The 24,562-nt window shown below is 26.9% G+C and overlaps 4 protein-coding genes across 4 annotated transcripts in view; 3 read left to right on the forward strand and 1 right to left on the reverse strand.

The window, feature by feature from the left end:
- The window catches only part of LOC126897362 (WD repeat and FYVE domain-containing protein 2-like), a 6,794-nt gene extending 6,101 nt beyond the window's left edge, over window positions 1-693 (forward strand). The window contains exons 6-7 of the mRNA XM_050670897.1: window positions 125-348; window positions 431-693. Of these exons, the coding sequence (XP_050526854.1) occupies window positions 125-348; window positions 431-566 (360 nt within the window). The 3' untranslated portion in view covers window positions 567-693. The remainder of the gene's footprint in view (window positions 1-124; window positions 349-430) is intronic.
- An 835-nt stretch (window positions 694-1,528) lies between these two features.
- Window positions 1,529-10,164, reverse strand: LOC126897363 (thioredoxin-related transmembrane protein 1-like). Its single transcript, XM_050670898.1, has 6 exons — window positions 9,879-10,164; window positions 5,466-5,630; window positions 2,127-2,301; window positions 1,959-2,060; window positions 1,795-1,893; window positions 1,529-1,730 (listed from the first exon to the last, which is right to left on the reverse strand). The coding sequence occupies exons 1-6, from the start codon at window positions 10,022-10,024 to the stop codon at window positions 1,623-1,625; spliced, it is 795 nt and encodes a 264-aa protein (XP_050526855.1). The 5' UTR covers window positions 10,025-10,164; the 3' UTR covers window positions 1,529-1,622.
- Window positions 10,165-16,666: 6,502 nt separating this feature from the next.
- LOC126898310 (uncharacterized) lies at window positions 16,667-18,412 on the forward strand. The gene is made up of 5 exons (XM_050672252.1): window positions 16,667-16,967; window positions 17,128-17,590; window positions 17,678-17,779; window positions 17,846-18,024; window positions 18,079-18,412. Exons 1-5 carry the CDS (start codon window positions 16,864-16,866, stop codon window positions 18,410-18,412), a joined length of 1,182 nt encoding a protein of 393 aa, XP_050528209.1. The 5' UTR covers window positions 16,667-16,863.
- A 1,293-nt stretch (window positions 18,413-19,705) lies between these two features.
- LOC126898671 (elongation factor Ts, mitochondrial) lies at window positions 19,706-23,099 on the forward strand. The gene is made up of 5 exons (XM_050672931.1): window positions 19,706-20,055; window positions 20,269-20,428; window positions 20,496-20,753; window positions 21,281-21,599; window positions 22,504-23,099. The coding sequence occupies exons 2-5, from the start codon at window positions 20,273-20,275 to the stop codon at window positions 22,755-22,757; spliced, it is 987 nt and encodes a 328-aa protein (XP_050528888.1). The 5' UTR covers window positions 19,706-20,055; window positions 20,269-20,272; the 3' UTR covers window positions 22,758-23,099.
- Window positions 23,100-24,562: the final 1,463 nt, after the last annotated feature.

Consider the following 24,562-nt stretch of genomic DNA (forward strand, 5'->3'; position numbering starts at 1 on the left):
AAAAAAAAAAAAAAAAAAACTAGAGTAAATCTAAATGTTTTTCTCAATTATGCAATGGAACTAAAAAAATTATTTATGTTTAATTAAAATTCTATCGTGTGATAATTATTTTTTTTATAACTAGACACCTCCATGGGCTGAATCAGATAATTGTGAATCATGCAGTCGACCATTTTTATGGAACATAAGTGGAATATTTGAACGTAAACAATTTGGTTCTCGACAGCATCATTGCAGAGCTTGTGGTCGAGCTTTATGTGATAAATGTAGTCAAGAACAATCTACTATACCATTATTGGGATTTGAACTTCCTGTACGTGTTTGCAAATTTTGTAGCACCAATATTGAGTAAGATTTTGTTTCACTTTGTGTTTTTAATAGTCATATAAATATTCTATGTTGATCTATATTTTTTAATTATTCTTTTCAGCCATACTCCTTTGGCAACATTCCATGATACTAAACATAGTGTTGTATCAATGACATTAGATACTCAACGTAAATGTATTGTTACTATTGGTCAAGATAGAATAATTAAAATCTGGGATATATCTGTTTTTATTTAAAATATAGCATAATTCTATAATTGTTTTACAGTTGATATGAAACATGTATAAAATTATACAAAAAATAAATATAACAAGCAATAGTCCAATTTTGAAAATTGAAATTTTCAAATGTGTTATTAAATAATCAACCTAAAATAAAATGTATTATTTATTAACTAATTATTAATACTTGAATCATATTTAAGTTATTTATTATATAATTATACATAAATTATTAAATATTAAATTGTGTTTGTTATATCGTTACTAAGAATAAAAACCTAAAATAGAAGCTCATATAAAAAAAAATCAATATTTATTATTATACTTCTATTCATTTTTTTCAGTTTATACAATGTTGGAAAGGCATTTAATAAAAAAGTATGAAATTTAGAGCCTGTTTAGGTGATTATCAATTTTTTTAGTATTAATAATACTGAAGTCTACATATTTAAATTAAATGCAATATTTTTTTATAAGGAGGCCTATAATTGGAAATTTTATAGTATATAAGCTTTTATTATTTATTAGTATTATTTTATTTAATGAAACTTGATTTTTAAAAATCACTTATAAATTCTGTGAAAGTTTATTAAAAATTGAAATTTAATTATAGATGTAACTAATGTTGGACCAAATGATGATAAGTTACAATAACCTAATATCAATCTATTTTTTCCTGGTACATATGTGCAAACCGAAAAAGTAATTTTGTATTAAGATTTACAGTAGTCACTATGGCTATACATATATATTTACATGTATGCAATTTTGCATTTTGAAAAAAAAAAAATTGAACAAAAGAATTTCTACTTACAATAATTGAGGAACAATAAGCATTATAAATAAAATAATACTTTTAGCCTAATTTTTCTGTTACAATTAACATAGTAATACATATTAATGATTGATTATGTTATTAATTTATAATTATTTATATTAATTTTGTAGACTAAAAAAAAGTAAGTATAACAATTGGGTTATAGATTAGAAAAAATATAATACAAAAATTAGAATCGAAATGTAACTGGAATTATCTTGAAGATAGAAATATTTAACATAAAAAAGAATTCTTCAGTCAGTTTTACGAATTTTGCGCCTGTTTCTCACTGACAATTCTTTTTCTTTTGGTTCATTAGTTTGGTCATCTAATAATTCATCTTTAACAAGTTCATCATCATCCTAGATAGGAAATTAATATGTTTAAATAAAATAATAATAATAGGTTTATAAAACAATTTCTCACTGATTCTTGTCCACTATCACTATTTTCTTCTTTTTTATCTTTTGACGGAAATTTAGCATGACGTGGTGGATATATCAAATCAATTATACAGACCAAAAACTATAATATATCAATTATTTGATCAACTAAAATATATGAGAATCTCAATTACACTTTATAATTACCAATCCAAGTATTGCGCCAACAAAAATAGTGGCAATAGCAAATATTAAGTAAGATCCCCATGTTGGAAGTCCATATTCAGCCATAAGTGTAGAATGTATTACCTAGCAAAAATTAAAAAGTAAGATATATAAATAATTGTTAGGAATAAATTTTAATTTTTTACTTACTCTAACTTTTTGAGAGAGTTTGAAAAATTGAGCAACCAGTGACATTTGAATAGAGTTGGGAGCTTTCCAAGAGGATATAGGTTCTAATTGTTCCCATTTGCGTTCTTTTATAAAATTTACCATAATATCTTTATCACGACCCATTTTATAATACCTGAATATTCCATCTTTTACACTAGAGAAAATTATCATAAAAATTAAAGTTAAATTAAATATGTTTTTTATTATTAATAATTTTAATATACTAGTAATTAGTATATTTTACATTCTTACATAAATACTCTAAACTATTACCAGTATTGGATTACTTTTAATATAATTATAAATGTAATTATGTAACAAGATACATAAAAAAACAATACTTTAATACTTCGGTTACTTTTTTAATAATTTAAAACACATTACATTTTTATTTTATTTTAAAAGTGATAATGATACAATTATATTATTTTTATATACCGAATGATTTTTTTTATCATAACCTACTCAATTACTTACAGAATAAATATAATTTTAATTTTTTTTGGTTACTTTTAGTTACACATTATTCTTGAATTATTAACTATGTTATATTGTAGAAGTTCATCCCTTATGCCTTGTATGGGTGTCAACTTTGTTTTTTTAAATGGGAACACACATTTTGAATTTAATAAAATGCTAGAGTTTTAATGTAATAATAAATGGTAATTGGATTTATAAAATAACTTTATTTGTTTATTAGATATAAACATTTAAAGTTTCAAATTTTTGAGTTAATATACATGTATAATACACAAGGGAATATAAATACAGGTAACCAATTGGTTTTTTTTTGACAGCAATATTCGTAAGTATACAGCATTTATTATCAATGGTAGTAAAGCACATTGTTGCGAGTTTAATTATATTTATTCTGTATATAATTGAGTGGGTTATGATAAAAAAATTACTCTGTATATATATAAATTTTAAAGATTATTTATCATATCTATTTTTCTATAAAGTAATATAAACTAAATAAGTTTAAAAGTTTTTAATTTACTAAAAAATAGGATAATTAACTTGATAAAATAGATCTCTAATAAATCTAATATTTTTTTAATCTATAATTTTTTATGTTAAGTTAGTAGTTCCCTAAAAATGTGTAACGATTGATAGGATGAAAAAAATCACAAGATCATAATTATTTGTTATCTTTTTAGCTCCAATATTAAGCTGAGAATGTATTAATTTCCCTATGATGTGTTTTTTTATTCCATTGCCACTGTTTTTAGCTCTCACATGAATAATTTTTTCAAAATACATCATAAAATCACAAATTGTACCTAATTGAAGACATAACTTTTACGATTTTTGAAATAGAAATATTTTATTTTTAAAACTCATCACTAAAAATGGATGAATTGAATCTTTAATTGTCCATGGGATGGGGATTAAAAATAGCAACTTTTCATGAAAAGTTAACTTTTTTAACTTTTGAAAATGTTTTGAATATAATCCAAACATTAAACATATGTTAAAGTAAAGCTTTTGTTACATACTATAAGTTAAAAAAACACACCACAGGGGGGTCGCAGCACAGTGGTGACGTGGCATAGTTGGATCAAGTATAATGATATCTGAAAGTGATTAAAATCACTATTAAAAAAAAAAACACTTCGATGCAAATCTTTAGATAGTGTTTAATTTAAAAAAATTGCTGGATTATTCCAAAAGCTATATGATCTGCTATTTTTTTTTATTTATATCCTGATTCAGATAAAGTATATCGAATGAAAAAGGGATTATTAAAAATATTATTTCTCATAAAAAAATTGTGTTCATCCATACACTTTTCAATAAGTTATTGCATTATAAAGTTAAAAATGCAAAAAATAAAATCGAGAATTTTCACACAAAAATAGCATTTGGTAGTCATTTTCACCATGAAGAAAAAATAAAGTCCGAAATTTTTTATTCAATTCCGAAATATTCAACGAAGGTATTTGAATGCCGTACTCTGAGTATGAAACTCTGAATTGTAACCGACTCATCAACCATACATCAAACCGATATATGGATAAAAAGAACAATTTTATATAGTTCTATACAGTTCTTTTAACGTAGGAGGCAAAATATTCAAAAAATAGCTAGTTCAAATTTTAAAGTTATTTTTCTCGAGTTCAAAGAAACAAAAAAATTTATATATGTTTAACTTTTTATACTATATCAATTAGATAGATATAATATTTATGAAAATCACTGTAATCCCCTTATAATAAAATAAAATACAAAACCAACAATTTTAACACAAAAATAGCATATTTTTGAATACAGTAGCTATTTTCACTATGAAGACAAAATAAAGTCCAAAATTTTTTTTTAATATTAAAGTATATTAAATAAGCTTTAATTTAAGATATATATAAAAGTGTCAGTATTTCCGGAACACTTTCAAAAATTAGGATGAAAAAGTTCTACTTTCTATATGCATTTTAAAGATTTGAACCCCATCTGTATTAAGGGAACTGGTCCAATTAAAAAAAAAATATGTCAAATTAAAGAAGTATATAAATATTATTTCTCATAAAAAAATTGTATTGATCCATACATTTTTCAAAGATTTATAGCGTTATAAAGTTAATAATATAATAAAGGATTTTTTTTACAAAAATCGTATTTTTTTTATTAACTTTGATGACTGTTTTCATCATGAAAACAAAAAAAAGTCAGAAATTTTTTTTTTTAATATTGAAGTATATTACATAAGCTTTAATTTAATATATATATATAAGTGTTAGTATTTCCGGAACACTTTCAAAAGTTAAGTTAAAAAAGTTAATTTTTTGTTAAAAAGTTGTCATTTTAAATCCCACCCTGTGGGCAGGTCTAGGGTCAAATTTATATACAAAATATACCAAATGATAGGTAAGAACATTATGCATCTATTAAAAAAAAATTTATATTAATTTGTTCATTTTGAAAAAGTTATGGCAGTTTTAAGTACAAAAAAATTGAAAATTTCGAAAATTAGCGATTTTTAAATTTGTAATTTTTTTGTAGGTTTCCCCATTTACGGAGAACGAGGGTAATTTTTTCAATTTTTAAAGGGTATGTCTTCGACTAGATACGATTTGTGATCTTGTGATTTATTATTGAAAGAAATCGGTTCGGTGATAGCTGAGAAAAAGTGGTAACAGACAAAAAAATCACATCATAGTAAAATTAATACCTACTCAGTTTCGAATCGAAGCTAAAAAAAAAATTTGTTCTGACTCATACAATTTACACAAAACCCATTGTCAATTTCTAAACTTAAAAAATGACTAATTAGCCAGTTTAAAATTTTTGTGTAATACTTTAGTGATACTTAAGACTCACTGAAATATAGTTGGTAATGTTGTAACCATAAAACGACCAGTAAGTCCAGGAGATATTGTGATGTCTGTACTTGCAACTGAAATATGAGAATGATCTTCACTCCATTTTGAAAATGCTCTCCATTCAGGTTCAAGAGACTTACAAGCTGGGCACCACGGAGCATAACTAAAATGTAATACAAAATAAAAGTATTAAAAATCTAGCAATCCAATATCCCCGTACTCTACCAAGACTATACTACTGGTTAGGAGTATAAAATAAGATATGAAGATTAGAAATTAATAAATATTTTAATAAAAATTATAATTCTATTATTTTTTGTGATTTATATAGAAATTTTAGTTTTGATGCATAATTGGGAAGCCATTGGTTTTACTATTCTGTATTTTTTTTTGTATTTGTATATGCGATACTCCCACTCCTATTAGATTCATTTTACTTAATGATATGACATAGGTATATAAAACGTAACTAGTTGAAGCTTTCAACACAATAATTTTGAAAAATTCTATTCAGTCTCAGTAATAAGGAGAAATGTCACAAAACAGTCAATATTGATATTTTTAGATTTCATTTTATATTGAAATATCTTTTAAAAAAACTGGACAGATTATTTTGAAATTGTAATACTTCAAATAATTTCCTTACTGACGATATACTTTTTTGAAAATTCAATTATTAATTAAAATACTAGGAAGGCCTAAATATTATATCAAAATGTTTTTTTTTTCAATTTTTTATAAAATTCTAAAAAACCTGCTTTTTAAAACCTACATAAAATTAAAGCTAATACAATGTACTTTGAGATAAAAAAAGAAGAACTGTATAAAATTTAGATTTTTATGATTTATTAGGCATAAAGCTAAAAATCAAACAATTTTTTTTTAAAAATGAAAAATTTTGAAGTGTTTTTCTTACCAACAAAATATAATTTTATCATTCAATACTAAATTAAATTTAAGGTGTTATATGTATTATACAATTAAAAAAAGAAAGTCTTTTTATTATTTTTAAAATAATTGTGATAAGAATTCCTTTTTTTTTTTACCTATTAAATAAACCTTGTATTTTAACAGTGATTTTAATCACTATCAGATATCAATCTTCTTCTTTTTCTTCTTCATCGCCTTAATCCCAACTACTTGAGCTCGGCTACCCTTATCCCAAACTTCCATTTGACACGATCTCCACATCTTCTACGCTCACATCAACTATCCTCATATCGCATTCAATAACATCCCTCAATCTCTTTTTTGGTCTTCCTCTACCTCTTGTTTCTTCAATATTCATTTCTATAATTGATCTTACAGCTTCCGATTCTTCTCTCCTCATAACATGACCAAACCATTTAAGTCTATTTTCTCTCATCTTATTCACGATTGACGCTACACTTATACTTCCTCTTATATGCTCGTTTCTTATCCTATTTTCTCTAGTCACTCCTCTCATCCATCTAAGCATTCTCATCTCTGCTACACTCATTTTCTACTCTACTTTTTTATCAACAGCCCAACACTCTGAACCATACATCATAGCTGGCCTTATTACAGTCTCTTAAAATTTACCTTTCAGCCTTATTAGAATTTTCATATTGCATAAGACGCCAGACGATTCTCTCCACTTCAACCACCCGCATTTAATTCTGTGTCTTACATCCTCGTCAATACCACCACTCTTTTACACAACTGACCCTAAATACTTAAAACTCTTCACCTCTCCAATCACGTCCTTGCCTATTGTCACTGATATCTTCATTTCACCTACCTCGTGTTCTCTTTTGTCAAATTCTTACTCTATATACTCTGTTTTACTTCTACTTATTCTTAAACCCTTTTCTTCAAGAGATGATCTCCACACCTCTAGCCTTTGATTATTTTCCTCCCTATTTTCTCCTGTTAACACTATATCGTCAGCAAACAGCATGCACCTCGGCACCTCTCCTTTTATTTCTCTAGTAATTTCATCCATCACTATAGAGAATAAGTAAGGGCATAAAGCAGAACCTTGGTACACTCCTACTCTTACCCGAAAACCTTCTGATACTCCTCCTACGCTTTTTACCCGGGTACAAGTGCCATGATACATATCCTCTATTATATTAGTGTACCTTTTTGGGAATCTTTTACTCATTAATGCCCACTTAAAAACCTCTCTCGGTACTCTGTCATACACTTTCTCTAAATCTATAAATACCATATACAGCTTTTTCTTATTTCCCTATACTTTTCTATTAGTTGTCCCATACAAAATAATTGCTCCATTGTTGACATACTAAGCATAAATCCAAACTGGTTTTTAGATATCAATGTCTCATTTCTTAATTTCTTATCTATTACCCTTTCCTAAATCTTCATACTATGACTCATAAGCTTTATGTCTCTATAATTTCCACACTCTTGTATGTCTCCTTTACCTTTAAATATCGGCACCACAATACTATTCCTCCATTCATTTGGTATTTTCCCTTCTAATAAGATTTTATTTAAAAGTTCCTTCAACCACCTTATGCCAACATCACCTAATATTTTCCATATTTCTACTGGTCCTTCTGCTTCATCCTTTCTCATTGATGCCACAGCCTCCCATACCTCTTTCTCACTAATTACATCTACCAGTCCTTCATTCCACGAGATATCCACTAATGTCTCTTTTGGGTACTCCTCATTCAATAATTTTTCAAAATACTCTTTCCACCTTTTTTTCACATCATCATCACTTGAGAGTACCTAATTATCAACAATTTTAATACACCTTATATAATGATAATCTTTAGACCTTTTTTCTCTTATCTTTGCAAGTCTATAGATTTCTTTGTCGCCTTTCTTTGTTCCTAACCTGTCATACAACTCATCATACCTCTTAAACTTCGCCTTACTTACTGCACACTTGGCTTCTTTGCACAAGCAATCTTTGCACAATCAGATATCAATCAATATTAATTTCAAAAGAGCCTTAACACTACTTTGCTGATTCCTACTGTACTATACCTTTTACTATTTAATTTATTTATTTTTGAGCCACAAAATACCTTATTTTCCATTAATTTAATTATACAAAATGTTCAATAAGTAAGGAAACAGGTTAGTTACAAACAATAAGAACAATAGAAATCCCATTCCTTACTTATTGAACACTCAATATAGATTTCATTTGTATAAAAATAGATCAAAAAAAATATTTAGCTGATCTATTCAATATTTATGAATAGAAATTATTTTATTTGAAAGGTTGGATTATGGACATAATATTAGTTTTTCTGAAGGAGCAAATTTGAAATAAGACTGTTTTCAAATAAAATTTGATGACAACTAAAGATTGAGTAGAACTTCAGTTCCAATTTTAATGAGGTCTAAAATTAGTAATTTAATAAAAGAAATATATTTCATTTAAAATGACGTATACATCATTAATTGTTTACCTTTTTTTGCTTACCTACAATCAATGTTTGGACATTTGACAAAGGTTTAAAACTCTGATACTCGTAAGGTCATGTGTTATCATTTAAAATTTGTTAAATTTCTTGACTAGAGGTGAATTCATATAAATGTCTAAGATATTTAAATATCATGATTTTTTTCTGGGTACTAAGATTAGAATATTAATATGTTACATCTTTCCTGTTCTATTATATGGTACTGAAACATGGACATTAACTGAAACATCGAGCAAGAAAATGGAGGCATTGAAAATATGGCTCTACCACCATATCCTAAATATCTCATGAACAGATTAAGTATCTAACGTGTGTGTACCACAAAGAATGCAAAAATAAAAGGAATTACTGAAGACTATAAAAACACGGAAATTAAAATACTTAAGTCACATAATGAGAAATAACCAAAGAAATTTATTGCTGTAACTTATACTTAAAGGAAAAATAGAAGATAAGAGAAGCGTTGGAAGATGAATAATATCTTGGCTAAAAAATCTATGTGATTGGTTTAATACAACAACAATATTAAAGTAATATTCAACATCCGAAACAGATAGGAACTTCAAGAAGAAATATCTTGTAGTAAATATAAACATATATTAATTAAACGTATCCATAAAACAACTGTGGTACAGTAACTGTATTGTTCTATGATATGTCTACCATTAACACTTATATAATGATTGATAACAAGTATTTAAAAATAAGGTAATACAAATTTTTCAAATACATTAAATACTAAAAATTTTCAATTTATTGATGTGAGACTTTCATTATTTTATTATTTATACTGTAAAAATCATACAATAAAGCATTTTTGAGGTCTCTTATTTAATAAACTTAATTTCAAATTTAATTAGAAATTAATAAATTTTAAAATATATAAAACTTCATAATTTTAAAATTAAATTAAATTTTAAATCGATAATTTTAAGATATTTTTTAATATATTATTAACATTTAAAATGCTATTTACTTACAACAAAATCATCCATTCGCCATTTAATATGTTCGTCCAATTGTTTTCGTCTAGTTCTTGTGACCGGTGGCCATGATGACCGTTATTCTCCGCCAAACATAAAGTTCCGATCATTAACAAAAATATGTATTTTCGAGGCCCAAACATTTTTAATATTAAAAAAAAATGTATTAATGAAAAATAGATTTGCGGCCTAGAGCCAATTTAACGAGGAATCTTCGAATGTTGCAAATGGTTGCTAATGCGGAATGCCGATATTTGTTGACGACGTTTTATTGAGATAATTTTGATAACGATAACAGCTAAAAATTCAGTATCAGCTTACATTTTCAATTTCTAGAGTAAATACACATAGATAGACTATTGGTAACAGTTTTTTTTTAATTTATACCTGGAGAGATAGCGCTATGTACTCTCGGTTCTTTATTGATAAATAATACTTATTGATATTTAGGTAATAGCCCGCGATTATCGATGTACATCTAACATCCAAATGAGAACCAGTTATTATAATAAGGCAATTGCTTATTATTTGATCTAAATAAAACATTTCGTTTTACATACAAATTCGATGAAAAATAATATGTTTTTCGTTTTATTAATATTTTAATTAATTTATATTTTATATTGTTTTTCTTTTAATTTTCTCTTAATGTTGAGGATTTTAACTTATTACTTAACAACATTCTCGCAACCGATTTGTCTACTTTCAAGATTTTTGTCTTATTTGGTGTTTAATTTCTTAACGTACCAGTAATCAAGTGTAAGATTAATATTAATTACTTTAAAAAAAATTTAACAAATAAAGTAATTATTGACCAAAGTTCAGATCATTAAAAATGATAAATTAAGTTAAAATAGATTCAAGCTATAAAAAAATTAATTTCCTCCTGGAATCTTTAATTTATGGGTTACGGAGATTGCCACGAACTGATGATGCCCCGACATTCATTTACTCCGACACTGTAAAAAAATCCTCCGAATACATTTACTCCGACAACAATTACTACGAATACCTGGTTACAAAAATTCGGATTTTACTACGACGATGAATACTCCGAATAGGACTATTAATTGATTGCTCCGAATGAAATTAGCTCCGAATATCGATTATTCGCGAAATCGATTAAAAAATTATCAAATTTCGGAGTAGATGAATATCGTAGCAATATAATAACTGATGGAAAATATAACCCTTATCACTAATTAATAAATATTAATTAATATAATAAAATAGCGTTATAATTGATTACTGTCTATTAACGAATAATTATTGCAATAAAGATCCCCGAAATGTATCCGAATTTTGATAAAATAGGTACATAAAGGTAAAAAAGGGGGTTTTGAACTAAAACAACCCGTTACTTAACTGGTTGGGTTGGGTTGGGTTTCTTTTGTAATAATATTAGTAAATTTGTTTCTAAATATACACACGTCGGTCTGGAATTATACGTCAAAATGTCGTAGTAAACACGATGGTTAACGACAATAATTCACTGTCAGAATTGTAAGATTATTTTTCGGTAATATCATTTATAATACAGATTACAGACTATCCGTCAGTAGGTGTATTATCGTTATTTGTTCGTTGCTTTTATTGCACATTAGTTAACAATAGTTGTGTATACACTAGTTACAGACTATAGTTGTTTTTTATAAGTATTATCCAGTGAATAGTATTATAATTTAAACAAAATTTAAAAATGGAAAAAGATCGTTATAAATTAAAGCGATTTTATATGAGAGGTGCAGAAAAACGTAAATTGGCAAAAGAAAAAGATAAAAGAAATACGGGAATAATTAAAAAAACTAAGCGAATGACAGAGTTTATCATAACTAAGCCAAACACAACTTCTTCTTCTGAGGTTAATACAGTTTTACAATTACTATACGAAGAATAAATATTACTTAAAATAATATATTAGCTTCGATGCGAAGCTGAGAAGGTATTGGTTTTACTAAGATGTGTTTTTTTTTTTTTTGTGTCTGTTACCACTTTTTCTCAGCTCTCACCGAACCGATTTCTTTCAATGATACGTCAAAAGATCACAAATCGTATCTAGTCGAAGACATTACCCTCAAAAATTGAAAAAAATTCCCTCGTTCCCCGTAAATGGGGGAAACCTCCGAAAAAATTACAAATTTAAAAATGGCTAATTTTCGAAATTTTTTTACCTATTTTTTAAAATTAAACACTATCTAAAGATTTGCATCGAAGCGTTTTTTATGATAGTGATTTTAATCACTGTCAGATATCATTATACTTGATCCAAATATGTCACGTCACCACTGTGCCGCGACCCCCCTGTGCTGGGTTTTTTTTATACTATTATACATAATAGTATATAATAATATGTATACAAGTTAGGTAATTTAAATAATAAACATTACAATTAGGTACAGATTTTAAATATTTTTTTTATTTCAGTCATATCAAACTGCTCTACTACCTCCATCAGTAACTATCGCCGAAACCTCTTCACCTCAAAATATTGTTGAAGAAACAAATGAAGGCTTAAATTTAGATATAGGATTATGGCCTGAAAATATGACAGGATTAATAGATTATTGGGCAAAAGTAGGAAGTTCAAATTTACAAAATTGTTATGAAGAATTATTTATACAAAAATCAAAAAAACAGTTTGATGGAAATTTACTTGTAATTGTAATAAATGATTGTTTGAGCGAAAAACTGCCAACAAAGAAATAATTAAGCGTTCATGGTTATGTTTTTCGCCATTCAATGGTAGTATTTTTTGTTTTGTTTGTAAATTAATATCCAAAACACGCAGTCAATTTATTCATGGTGGTTTCTGTGACTGGAAACATGCAGATAATCGATTAATAAGTCATGAAATTTTCAAAGATCATTTAAATTCTGTGATAAATTTAGCTGTTCGTTCAAAAGAATTAGGCCGTATTGACAATGAACTTGTCAAACAAAGTGAAGAGGTAAAGAGTTACTGGCGTAATATAATCAAGAGACTCGTAAGTGTTATAATACTTATATGTGAACGAAGTTTAGCTTTACGTGGTNCTTATATGTGAACGAAGTTTAGCTTTACGTGGTAAAAATGAAATTATCGGTTCGCGTAAAAATGGCAATTATCTTGGAATTCTAGAGCTGTTAGCTGAGTATGATAATTTTCTTAAACAGCATATTGAAAATCATGCAAATAGAAGAAGTGGGCACACTAACTATTTATCTTCTACTATTTGCGAAGAATTAATAGAAATAATGGGAAATAATGTTTTGAATGAAATAATTTCTCGTATAAAACTATCTAAATATTTTTCAATTTCATTAGATTCGACACCTGATGAAGGTCATATAGATCAATTAACGTTAGTTTTTAGATACCTTGAAAGAGATACACCAGTGGAAAGATTTTTAGTATTTATGCCAAACCAAGGCCATAAAGCTCAAGATATGTATGATGGTTTAATAAACTTTTTAAATAAATATGACTTAAACATAAAAAATTGTAGAGGCCAATCCTACGACAATTCTTCTGCAATGAGTAGAAAGTATAATGGTCTCCTGTCAAAAGTTCTGGAAAATAATAAACTAGCTTTAAATATCCTTGAAAGAGTAGATAGCACTAATAAATTACTACAAGATCCGACTTTAGACCTTAACACTGCAGTTTCTGCTATTAAGTCTTTAAAGAATTTTGTTCAAGCTAAACGTGATACTTTTGATCAATATGAAAAACAAGGAGCAGACATTTCGGAAACAACAGATTATTTGAAACATCGTAAACGGCAAAGAAATATCCGTCTAAATCCAATAGATTCTCATGAAACACCCGAAGTAGATTTAACTTCTTCTCAAAAATTCAAAATTTTTTACCTGTTATTGATACTTTTATTTCTAACTTGGATAAACGAATGTCTTCTTATGAATTAGTATACCAACGATTTGGCTTTCTTCGAAAAATAGAACAACTAAGTAATCAAGAAATTGAAGATGAAGCAAATAAACTTGTTAAAATTTACCAAGATGACATCGATGAACACTTTGGAAACGAACTTATTCAATTTAAAGAATTTTATAAAAATTTTAAAGATGAAAACAGTGAATTTCACAATATTAGTCAAGAACATTTAATGTATAAAATATTAATTAATAAAGAAGTAAAAGATTGTCTTCCTAATGTTGAAATAGTTCTTCGTATTTATCTTGTTTTAATGATTACAAGCAGCAGTAGTGAAAGATCATTCTCTAATTTGAAGCATATAAAAAATAGATTGCGTACTTCAATGGACAGAGACAGGCTCAATCAACTAGCCATAATGAATTCGGATTCTGATATTTTAAGAAAACTTGATTTTCAAAACGTTATTGATAATTTTGTACAAATAAAATTAAGAAAAGTTCCAGACATTTAATTTTAATTATTTGACATTATTATTTTTATAATTTTTTTTTTTTTAATTTCTTACACTTAATATTAAAATAAAATAGTTAGGGAAGAATTTACAGAACTAGGCCTTCTTATACAGGGTGTTCAGTAAGTCTGGAAACGGGTTTCTATTGTTCTCATTGTTTGTAACAATGAGAACAATAGAAACCCGTTTCCTGACTTACTGAACACCCTGTATAAGTTTCCAATCTTTAGGACCTCTGGGACCATTTCAAACTAGCATCAGAGGTAACAGGTATTTACTGTTTTTTTCTCCGGGCACCAATATTTATACTCGATTAAAATAAAAAAAAGATACTCTTGTAATCAATTTAAGTTTAGTAATTATTTAGTTATCTGAAATCTTTGCACCTAAGTAATTACTTATTTTGAGTGATGTATAATAATTATAGAAACCTCATTTAGATAATATTAGTCTAAAGCGATTTGGTATTAGTATGGAAGGGTTAATGGTATAGTTAAAATGTTTTAATTTCATTTTCTTCTTTAAATATACATAGTAATTTTTATCATTTATACCCACTCAATTGCTTATAGAATAAAATAATATAAACAATTTAGCTTCGATACGAAGCTGAGAAGGTATTAATTTTACTATGATATGTTTTTTTCTATTTGTCACCACTTTTTTTCAGTTCTCATCGGACCGATTGTTTTTGATATTATAGATTTTTTTGGGAAATGCTTCCTATACATTTTTCAGTTACATGAAATTAAATATGAACTTAATACTCACATGAGCGCGTTATAGTTATGGATATATATTTAATGCGAAGCTGAGAAAATATTAATTTTACTATGATGTGTTTTTTTTTGTATCTGTTACGAAATTTTCACAGCTCTCACAGAACCGATTTCTTTTGACAATACGTCAAAAGATTACATATTGTATCTAGTCGAAGATATTACCCTTAAAAATTGAAAAAATATTTCGTGAGCTACCGACCAATCGTAATAAATCATTTCAATAGAAATACTAACCAGTTTAGACCGACTATATGGGTTAATAATGGAACTATAAGCAAAATGAAAGATAAATTGGCAGAATATAATTTATTTATTATATACGTAGTTTGATGGTGTCGCGTTACCATTATTGTAATAAATTATTATGATAAAATACAAACAACGCATCCGCCTCTAAAGACTGATGTATTGTCGATTAATATTTATTGCAAAATTGGCAATCGTTCGAATTACTATTTAAACCCAAAAAACCTGGCCATCGTGATCAGTTGATTTCAATGCTTTGTATCATTCATCAGTCTCAGTACTCAGTTGTCGCTGTTCGGCTTACTCCATAAAGTCAAGTTTTTGTTTTTCCTTTTCACTTACCTACTCTCGTACTCGATATTTCAGAGTACTTGTGTCTTTCACTTCGTCTGGACCTCATACTTCATTATCCTTTCCTAATAACCAAAGTATTTATGTCTTGCACTTCATGTGCACCTCATCCCTAGGCGTTACCCTTAATACCTTCCTATAACAACGGCCTTTGGACACCCACATCTAATCCGGAGTGTCAGCCGAGCACGATAATTGCTGTATGATCACGTGCACATGAATACCGAGGCAGCAGACTTAACATCATCTTCGTACACACTACTCTAATACCCTTCCTTTTATGTTTTGTTTAGGGGTTTGTTTTGTGTTACGACAGTAGTTTTACTAAGTTTGAAGAAGTGATAAATATTTTGAATTTAATGAATTTTAATAATTTGTAATCCAATTTTACAGGAACATTGGTGCCCATTATCGTATTCCCAATAATGGTTACAGGAGGAATGTCCCTCATTGAAAAATTAGCTTAGTTACTTAATATCCTATGTGAGAACGCGTCAGACTATCAGCTGACTCTACATTTAGTTGCAGCACAGATTAAATGAAAGTTTCGTTTAATTTGTGGTTGCATAGCAAACGCCCTATTTATTTACGTTTTAAATCATTTTGTATTTGAACATTTTATTTTATCAATATGATGTGTGTTACTAATATTTTAACTGTTTTGTTTCCAATTATTGGGATGATGTTAAGTAAAGATATCACTCAAAATAATACTAATAATGATAGTACGACTTCATTAAATTTTAGCATTTCCGAGTACATAGTTGGTATTGAGTCAGTCAAGCCTATGAAAAAAGTTATGCTTTGCACTGGAACTCTTATAACTTCCACATTAGTTTTATCTTCAGCTTACTGTATATCACGTTTTAGCCACAATAAAGTATTATAAAGTATTTTAACAGTTGATCGGTTTAAATAACATTTTGTCATCACGATGGAATATTTGTTTTGAAAATTTAGGTGATAGCGTATCAAACCAAACAAATTAATAGGACTGAATATCGTCAAGTGATCAGCATTAACGTCCATTCGTCTTATGAAAGTGCTAAGCGTTTGGGTGACGTATCAATACTTAAGGCAAATATCAACAATTTTCTATTCTAACATTTCACTTGACTGTATCTCATATAATAGCTAGTTAAACCCTTCAGCCAAACTAACAAGTTTGCCAAACTATACTCAAGTTTTCCAAAATCATTTGAAAACGATGCCGAGATGCAATGTGTTGTTATGGGTATTGGAGATGCAAAAAGTCGTGGTTACAGAGTACCGGTCCGAGTGAAGTATGGTCGTAGTGCTTGTCAAATTCCAGAATCAATGTGAGTGTCACCATAGTCATGGACGTAGTCGATAATCACTTTTTTCTTTCATGTTTTAATTATTTATCATTATTATTCACGTGCAGTGTCAATTTAGATAAAATAATAATTTTAGATTAAAAAAGTGTTAAATATATGTATATTTTATTATTATTTACAGGTCTAGTATAAAATATATTATTGCTGATACATGGAGTAATTTCCTTTGCTCCGTATCTACTAGTTCGTTTCCGTTTCCTTGTAATCGAGGTGATCCTCTTATATGCCGCGGTCGACAATTAGGCATCACTAGTTATGGATATAGCACCAAAACGTTTGTAGGCGCCGAAGAAACAAATTGTGGCAACCAAGATATTCAAATCAGACATTTACTCATCGTTGATTATGTCAAGTGGATTGTCTCAACTATATCTAATATGACAAGTGACAACGTTACAACAACTACTACAGCCAAGTTATCAACAATAACATCTGTTGGAAAAAGTACTTTTAACCCAAACGATTTCCCTTATTTGGTGTATTTGAAAGGCAATGCTGGGGAACCAGTATGTGGTGGATCATTAATTTCACCAATTCATGTACTCACTTCGGCTTACTGTATAAGTAGGTCGACCAACATAACTGTAAGCGAAAATAATTAATTTATTAAGAACAATATTTTAGTTTTATAATAATTTAAATTTAATATAATTTAGTTTTAATTGAATTAGGTACATCTTAGTGTAGAAGAAGATCAAATTAGTTACGGTCGTCCTCGTGTCCATCCTGATTATGCACTACGTGGCATGAACGCAAACATTGGCATTATTGTAGTAAATCATTTGATTTTTTTTTTACAATTTTTATAAAAAAGACACTCATTATAATTATTTTTATAGCTCGAAGTACCATTTGTTGTCGAAAATTATGTAAAGCTTGCCGAGTTTTCGAAATTGTCAAATAATAAGAAAGTAATTAGCCATTTTTGTGTGGTGATAATTAAAAGACCTTTAAAACAACATTATTTTGTCCCAGTAAATGTAAAATATGGTCCTAAAGCTTGTCGAAAACCCGGAAAGTAAATTTATTTATTTATTTTTTGATTATTTGTATATTTTAATCTTTTTTTAAGGCAAGAAACTTACCTTCGAAATTGGGATGCATATTTCTGTGCTCAATTTGATGATAAAAATTTTCTTAATGAAGAAATAGGAGATCCGTTGATTTGCAATGGATTGCAATACGGCATTGCTAGTCACCATTGGCTAATCCCTTCAGGAAAAGATATTAAAAAGGAATTTCACTATATGCGTGTAAACAATTTTAAACAATGGATTGATGAAGTAACAATGCCTTTAAGTTCATCTGGATCTATTCTATCTGTTGTTTCAGTCTGCTATATCGTTTTGTCTCGTTCTATATTATCAATAATGGAATCATGCATCAAGAAAAATTATTTTAAATAGTTATATGAAATAGAACTTAATAAGTTGGTTAAAATTGAAAATTAAAAAAAATTATCTATTAATTAATAATTAGAAAAAAACATGATTTTATTTAAGAAATATATTTCAAGTAGTAAAATAATTAAACGAGATTTATAAAGTAAAGTATTTAGTACTCGGGCGTAAGGAGTAGAGAATCAATAAAAAAACGTATATATTTTTTTTTGAGTATATGAAAAATTGTTAATTAATCATAGTGCTTAAATGTTCGGACACTACCTGCGAAATTTGGTAATTCAAGAATTTAGCTTGTGTATTATATAGATTTAATTAAAATAAAGTAAAAGTGGTGTAAGGTGATTAATTTAATCCACCTTCCGCTTTTTGCCTCATGGATACGACCTACAAAAATGGTTTAAAAACACCCATGGAAGTAATATTACTGTTATTTGGTAATACTTCACGTATACTATGCTGTAACTAGGATCGATTATGTCAAAGGGTCAGTAGCGAAACCAAGCCCAGATTAAGATCCATGACGCTCTAAGTCCAAAATTATAATGAGGCACCTACATCATACGATATAGTTATTGACGCCTGTAGACGTACAGTCGTCAATAACCCTATTAATCCATTTATGCTTTAAATTTTATTCTATGTTTAATAAAAAATATGAAGTCTCTAAATTTAAAAAACCGAGCAATGGCCACCTTTAATTCAGAGTTCTATAAGGTTGTTAACCATTTAAACCGAAGTTAAGATTGTTGTAATTTTTAATAAAGTTATAAAAGTATTCATTTTTAAATAATGACTGATGAGTGTTTAAAATGAAGTGAAACTTGTAAGATTAGTGAAGGTTTGTGTTCAAAATTTTAAATGTATAGTAAAATTGAACTCAGTAATATCAGAAGATTTTTCAGTAAAAATTGGTTTGAGACAACAGAATGTATTATCCCTCATACTCTTCAACATTGCCTGGAATCAGTAGTAAGGAAAGTCCAAAAAGATTCCATAGGTCTAAAAATTGAAGAACAAAATATGGCGATGGAAGCGCACACAGATAATATGATTATGATGGGTGACACAGAAGATTGAGTAAGAAATATAGTGGAAGGAAAAAATATGAGACTAAACATCAATAAAGACAAGACTAAATACCTTGTTGTATCACAGATGATAGAGTTGTGGGGTGGCATGGTGGAATCCACATTGACTTTTAAATTAAATAATGATCATTGATATGATATAAAAGACGCATGCGCAAAATGATAGGCTCTACATTTTGTTTATCTATTATCACTATGTGAAAAAATATGAAATCAGTGATTGAAAATTATCTAAGGAAATAGTGTGTAGAAGTTAACAAAATTAATCATGGTCCGATCATGAGCCGGCATTGCTGATAGTTATCCTATTGTATATTTTTGTGTATCTTATTGACAGTTTTTGTATTTATTATTGTAAGAAAGTAACTCAAACTTTTATGAAATTTTAAAAGAATAGTTTTCTATTTCTTTTATTGATTAACTACATATTATCTTACAATTTAACACTTTATATTTAGGAATCGAGTTTTAAGTTGAAGAGTATTTTTAATTTTTTTTATTTTAGTTTATTTTCTTAGTGTACTACTTTTACATTATTTTGTTTGAGTAAAAATTAAGGTAAATCCCTAATTATACGTTTTTTTTTTATTTTCACATCTATTTTTTTCATATTAGCAATTTAAACTTCAAATTTAATTTTGTGTATTATAGGGAAATAATAAAAAAGTTAATGATGTATAGTTTTATTTAAGTAACTTTTTAATTTTAATTTTCCTTTTAATATCTCTTACAATATTTTAATAATACATAGTTTATTGTTATTTTGAACAGAATAATGTTAAAATCTCTTACAATTTTAAGAAATATACATTTAAATAATACCAATTGGTCATCTACTAAAGCACAATTAATGAAGCTTAGAAAGAAAACAGGCTACACATTTGAAAGCTGCAAAAAAGCATTAGAGTTAAATAATAATAATTTGGAAAAGGTAAAATTGTATCTCTGAATTTTTAAATTGGGATTTATATTAAATATTTCAAATTTATGCTATTTAGTCTGAAGAATGGCTTAAAGAAGAAGCACGTAGATTAGGATGGGCAAAAGCTAATAAGCTCGCCAATCGTGTCACTTCACAGGGTGTAATTGCATTAGCTGTTGATAACCAAAAACAAGTTGCTACTATGGTTGAAGTAAACTGTGAAACTGATTTTGTTGCCCGAAACAAATCTTTTCAATCTGTAGTTGATGTTGTGACATCATCATGTTTGGATTTTGCTAAAAAACAAAAGGCTTTGGAGAATTCTTTTTCAAAGGTAATTCTTGTATGTTGGAGTTTTATCTAAATATGGTATTTTTATTTTTATTAATTAGAGCTAAAACTCATTATTATCAAAACATTTGTTTTATGTGTTAAAAAAGTAAGATATCTTAGTCTAGTTTTTTTATTTCTACTCCGAAGAAATACAAATAAAAAATAAATTGTTTGTTTCATAATACTAATTTAAACTTTAAAAAATGTTTTGAGGTTGTATCTAGATATTTATTTCTTATTATCATTAAAACTTTGTACTTAAAATCAAATAGAACTTATTATGTAAAAAGTGTACATAAATAAAAATAAAATAATTTTTTATATTCTATAATCTCTACCATTTGTTTTCTTTAGAAAACTGCAAAAAAATTAAATGAATTAAAGTATTATTAATAATTTTTTACAATTTTGATTTGAAATACTTTTTTTAATTTTTTTTACATCAGTTAAAAATTCATTTTCATTTTTGGTGTTTATGTTAAATATATTATATTATGAACACATTTTCTCACATAATTTAATTTATAGGTTAACTTAAAAAGTGGAGAGTTAATGGCTTTAAGTGGAACTGAAGGTAAATCTTTAGCTGACCATATTGCTGTAACTATTGGTAACTTGGGAGAGAATCTAACTCTTAGGCGAGCCACCTGTTTAAACACACAAGATACTGGATTAAACATTATTGGTGTCACTCATCCTGCTAATTCTACTGGAAATCATTATTTAACTGGAAAATATGGATCTTTAATCATTTATCGTCGACATTTAGATGATCACAATATAAATGAAAAATCATTAGACAATTCTCATAATGAAATTCTTCGTCAAATGTGTCAACATGTTATTGGTAAATGAAATGTGTAATATCTTGCTGAAATACCTACATAGTTTAATTAAATTAATTTATAAAATGTCAAAAAACATTTTTTTAAATTTAATGTGGCTAATTATGCAAAATTATTTTTAGGGTTATTCTATTTTATAATATAATTTGATAATTTTGGAAAATTTATGTCGATAATGTAAACAATAGAAATAAATTTTTAATTAGCCAGTTTGATTTTAAAGTCTGGTATGATTGTGTTTAGCTCAATAAAAGTTAAATACTTTAAATAGACTAATAGAGACTACCAAAAAATAAACTTGATTAGATCTGACAGTTTAAACCATGTTTATAACTGTAGCCAAAATGTTGGAGTTGTAGAAGTCCCATACATGACATAATTTTACAAAATTGATTATAATTTTTAGTATCAAATGTTAAAAAAGGTTAAGTAAGACTTAGATTTCAATATGTATTGGTTAAAAATTGGTAGATATTTTAGTTAGCTCAAATAATGTATAAAATCAATTTTAAACTTTGCTGTTTAATGAGACTTTTTAAATATCTAAGATATTATCTTAGCTATGAGCTAATGAATTTTAAGTACATGTATTTATAATACATCTTGAGTTTGATAAATTAAGTGAACTCATTTAATAATTAATTTTATGTTGTTGGAATAAGTATTGAATGTTAATAAGCCAAAAAATAATTTATTTATCATTAATTATTATTCAATAATAAAAAAAAAATTTTAATAAAATAATAATAGTAATAATATTTTATATAATAGATCAAAATTTAAAATATTTATTATAAACATTTTTTTTTTTGTAATTATTAAGTAAAATAATGAACCAAGAATTTTTTTAGAATATGACTTATAAATTGTTAATATGGAAGTATAAATCTAAAAATAATTTTTTAGGTATGAATCCAAAAATTGTAGGTGTTCTTAGAACTTATGAATCGCCTAAATCTCAAGATGAAATTATTAATAATGATACATTAACTGTAAATGAAGATACTAGTGTTGATGAAAGAAAAAATGTAGAATTTGAAGAAGATGGAATGCTAGAACAAGCGTTTCTTCTAGATCCTTCTTTGACTGTTGGACAAGTTGCAACTGAGTATGGGATAGATGTATTAGATTTTGTTCGATATGAATGTGGTGAATCATAATTTTATAGATAATAAATTTTATTTTCTTCTATTTGTTAAATTTTCATAGAATAAACATAAAGTATCTCAAGAAATGTAAAATTATAACTTTTTATCAATTTTCATTGTTGTTTCATAATTAAAAAGTTATTTACTATCTAAATTCAATTTAAATTAAGTTCAATTTAGTGGAAATATTAAAAGTTTATTTTAACTAAACAATTTTTATAGTGTTTGATTCATAATTATGGTTGTTATTGTTTTACTTTAAATAATGTCATTTTTTTAATTGTCAGATATGATCAAAATTTGGGATATATATTTAACTATTTTGTGAAATTATTTAATAAAATATTGAAAAATTAGTTAGATCAATCTAATTATCATTATGACGTCAACAATTTATATTTAATTTTAAATATCTTTTATATTTATTAACTACGCTTCTTCTAGTTAGGGCTCCGCCCTAGACCTGTATCTCTGCAACCCTCACGAGCCTTCGGACGTAAGCCTCTTTGGGCCATCCTCGTAAGTAGACCACTGTTTCCGGTAGGAGTACTTGGCTACACCAGGCACGATAAGTGTTTTTCTGGAGAGATATTACATCAGAATTGGTGTAACAAAAATATATTAAAAGTTGAATTATTAAGATCAAGAAAATTCAAAGAGAAAACGTACTAAAATGTATTGGGTATAAGGTTGACGTTTGTTAATGAGGTATTTCTCTTGGGCGCTTTTAACAATTTTAGGAGAGTATTTATTATTTTTACTTTAGTAAACATGCTATAGAATTTTTTTTTTGTTATAAATCTAAGTGATGGTAATAATAGGTTATTAGGTCCATATTTCTTTTAAGTTGCCTAAAAAAATATTTATAGCGCTGATTCAAGGGGGCAATCGCCCATATATCTCTTCAAAAATTCACTAATATACACAATAATTATTAATATTCTAATTATAACATTTGTATTAATATTATAGAATAAATACAAAAAAATCGGCAGGTTATTATTTCTGGGAAAATTTTAAAAATTTGGATAAGAATTTTAGTTACTATGATTTGACTTTGGATAGCATAGTTATCATAGTTGAACCCCAAATGTATGTCATATATATCATCATATGACTTACATCATATATGAGATAACACACGATTAATAATACTGTACTATTCTGATAATGAGTGTATAAACTTATATACTTATAACCGTTCTGAAATTTAAATATAATATATAACATTCCTAGATAAATTATAAAAAAAATAGTGCTATGCACAAATACAAAATCGTGCCCTAATATAAACTCTGCGTGGACAAAAAAAAGTACAATTGAAAAGTAAGCTTATTATAAAACAAAAGATATATATATATATATAACAATAAACTTGATTAAATATATCAACAAATTTGTATTATAAACATATTTAAAAGAAATCGACAGAAAGTATCTGTATGCTTAATAAACTAAACATAATATATAAATAAAAATAACAAGCATAGTATCAAATCAAAAAGATAATTAATTATCTAAAATAATCATTTCATATACATGTATTATGACAACTACAACATGTATTAAATATGAATTAAAGAGAAAAATTGACTTAAAAATCATTTTCTATAAATTCATAGTCAAAATATGTATATGCCCAAAATGGAGTCAATACCCTTATTCAACACATGCGCGTGGACTTTTTTATGATACCTCAAATCCTTTCTATTCAATTTATTCCGCTAATAATAATAACCTCATACTAAATACATGTTCTATGGTGTTAGATTAGTTAGAACACCACTACATGTGCATACGAGCACAAGATTAAATAA

The sequence above is a fragment of the Daktulosphaira vitifoliae genome, unplaced genomic scaffold (assembly GCF_025091365.1).
Source record: "Daktulosphaira vitifoliae isolate Bord-2020 unplaced genomic scaffold, ASM2509136v1 Scaffold_2, whole genome shotgun sequence".
NCBI lineage: Eukaryota > Metazoa > Arthropoda > Insecta > Hemiptera > Phylloxeridae > Daktulosphaira > Daktulosphaira vitifoliae.

Excerpts from the sequence above, each read along its gene's own strand:
- LOC126898310 (XM_050672252.1), top strand. The coding sequence starts at position 16,864 with ATGCAATGTGTTGTTATGGGTATTGGAGATGCAAAAAGTCGTGGTTAC. Across the intron at positions 17,780-17,845 it reads CAAACATTGGCATTATTGTA|CTCGAAGTACCATTTGTTGT; the intron begins GTAAATCATTTG and ends TTATTTTTATAG. Across the intron at positions 18,025-18,078 it reads GCTTGTCGAAAACCCGGAAA|GCAAGAAACTTACCTTCGAA; the intron begins GTAAATTTATTT and ends TCTTTTTTTAAG.
- LOC126897363 (XM_050670898.1), bottom strand. The coding sequence starts at position 10,024 with ATGTTTGGGCCTCGAAAATACATATTTTTGTTAATGATCGGAACTTTA. Across the intron at positions 5,631-9,878 it reads GGCGAATGGATGATTTTGTT|TTATGCTCCGTGGTGCCCAG; the intron begins GTAAGTAAATAG and ends ATTACATTTTAG. Across the intron at positions 1,894-1,958 it reads TTGGCGCAATACTTGGATTG|TTTTTGGTCTGTATAATTGA; the intron begins GTAATTATAAAG and ends GATATATTATAG.
- LOC126898671 (XM_050672931.1), top strand. The coding sequence starts at position 20,273 with ATGTTAAAATCTCTTACAATTTTAAGAAATATACATTTAAATAATACC. Across the intron at positions 20,754-21,280 it reads TGGAGAATTCTTTTTCAAAG|GTTAACTTAAAAAGTGGAGA; the intron begins GTAATTCTTGTA and ends TTTAATTTATAG. Across the intron at positions 21,600-22,503 it reads AATGTGTCAACATGTTATTG|GTATGAATCCAAAAATTGTA; the intron begins GTAAATGAAATG and ends ATAATTTTTTAG.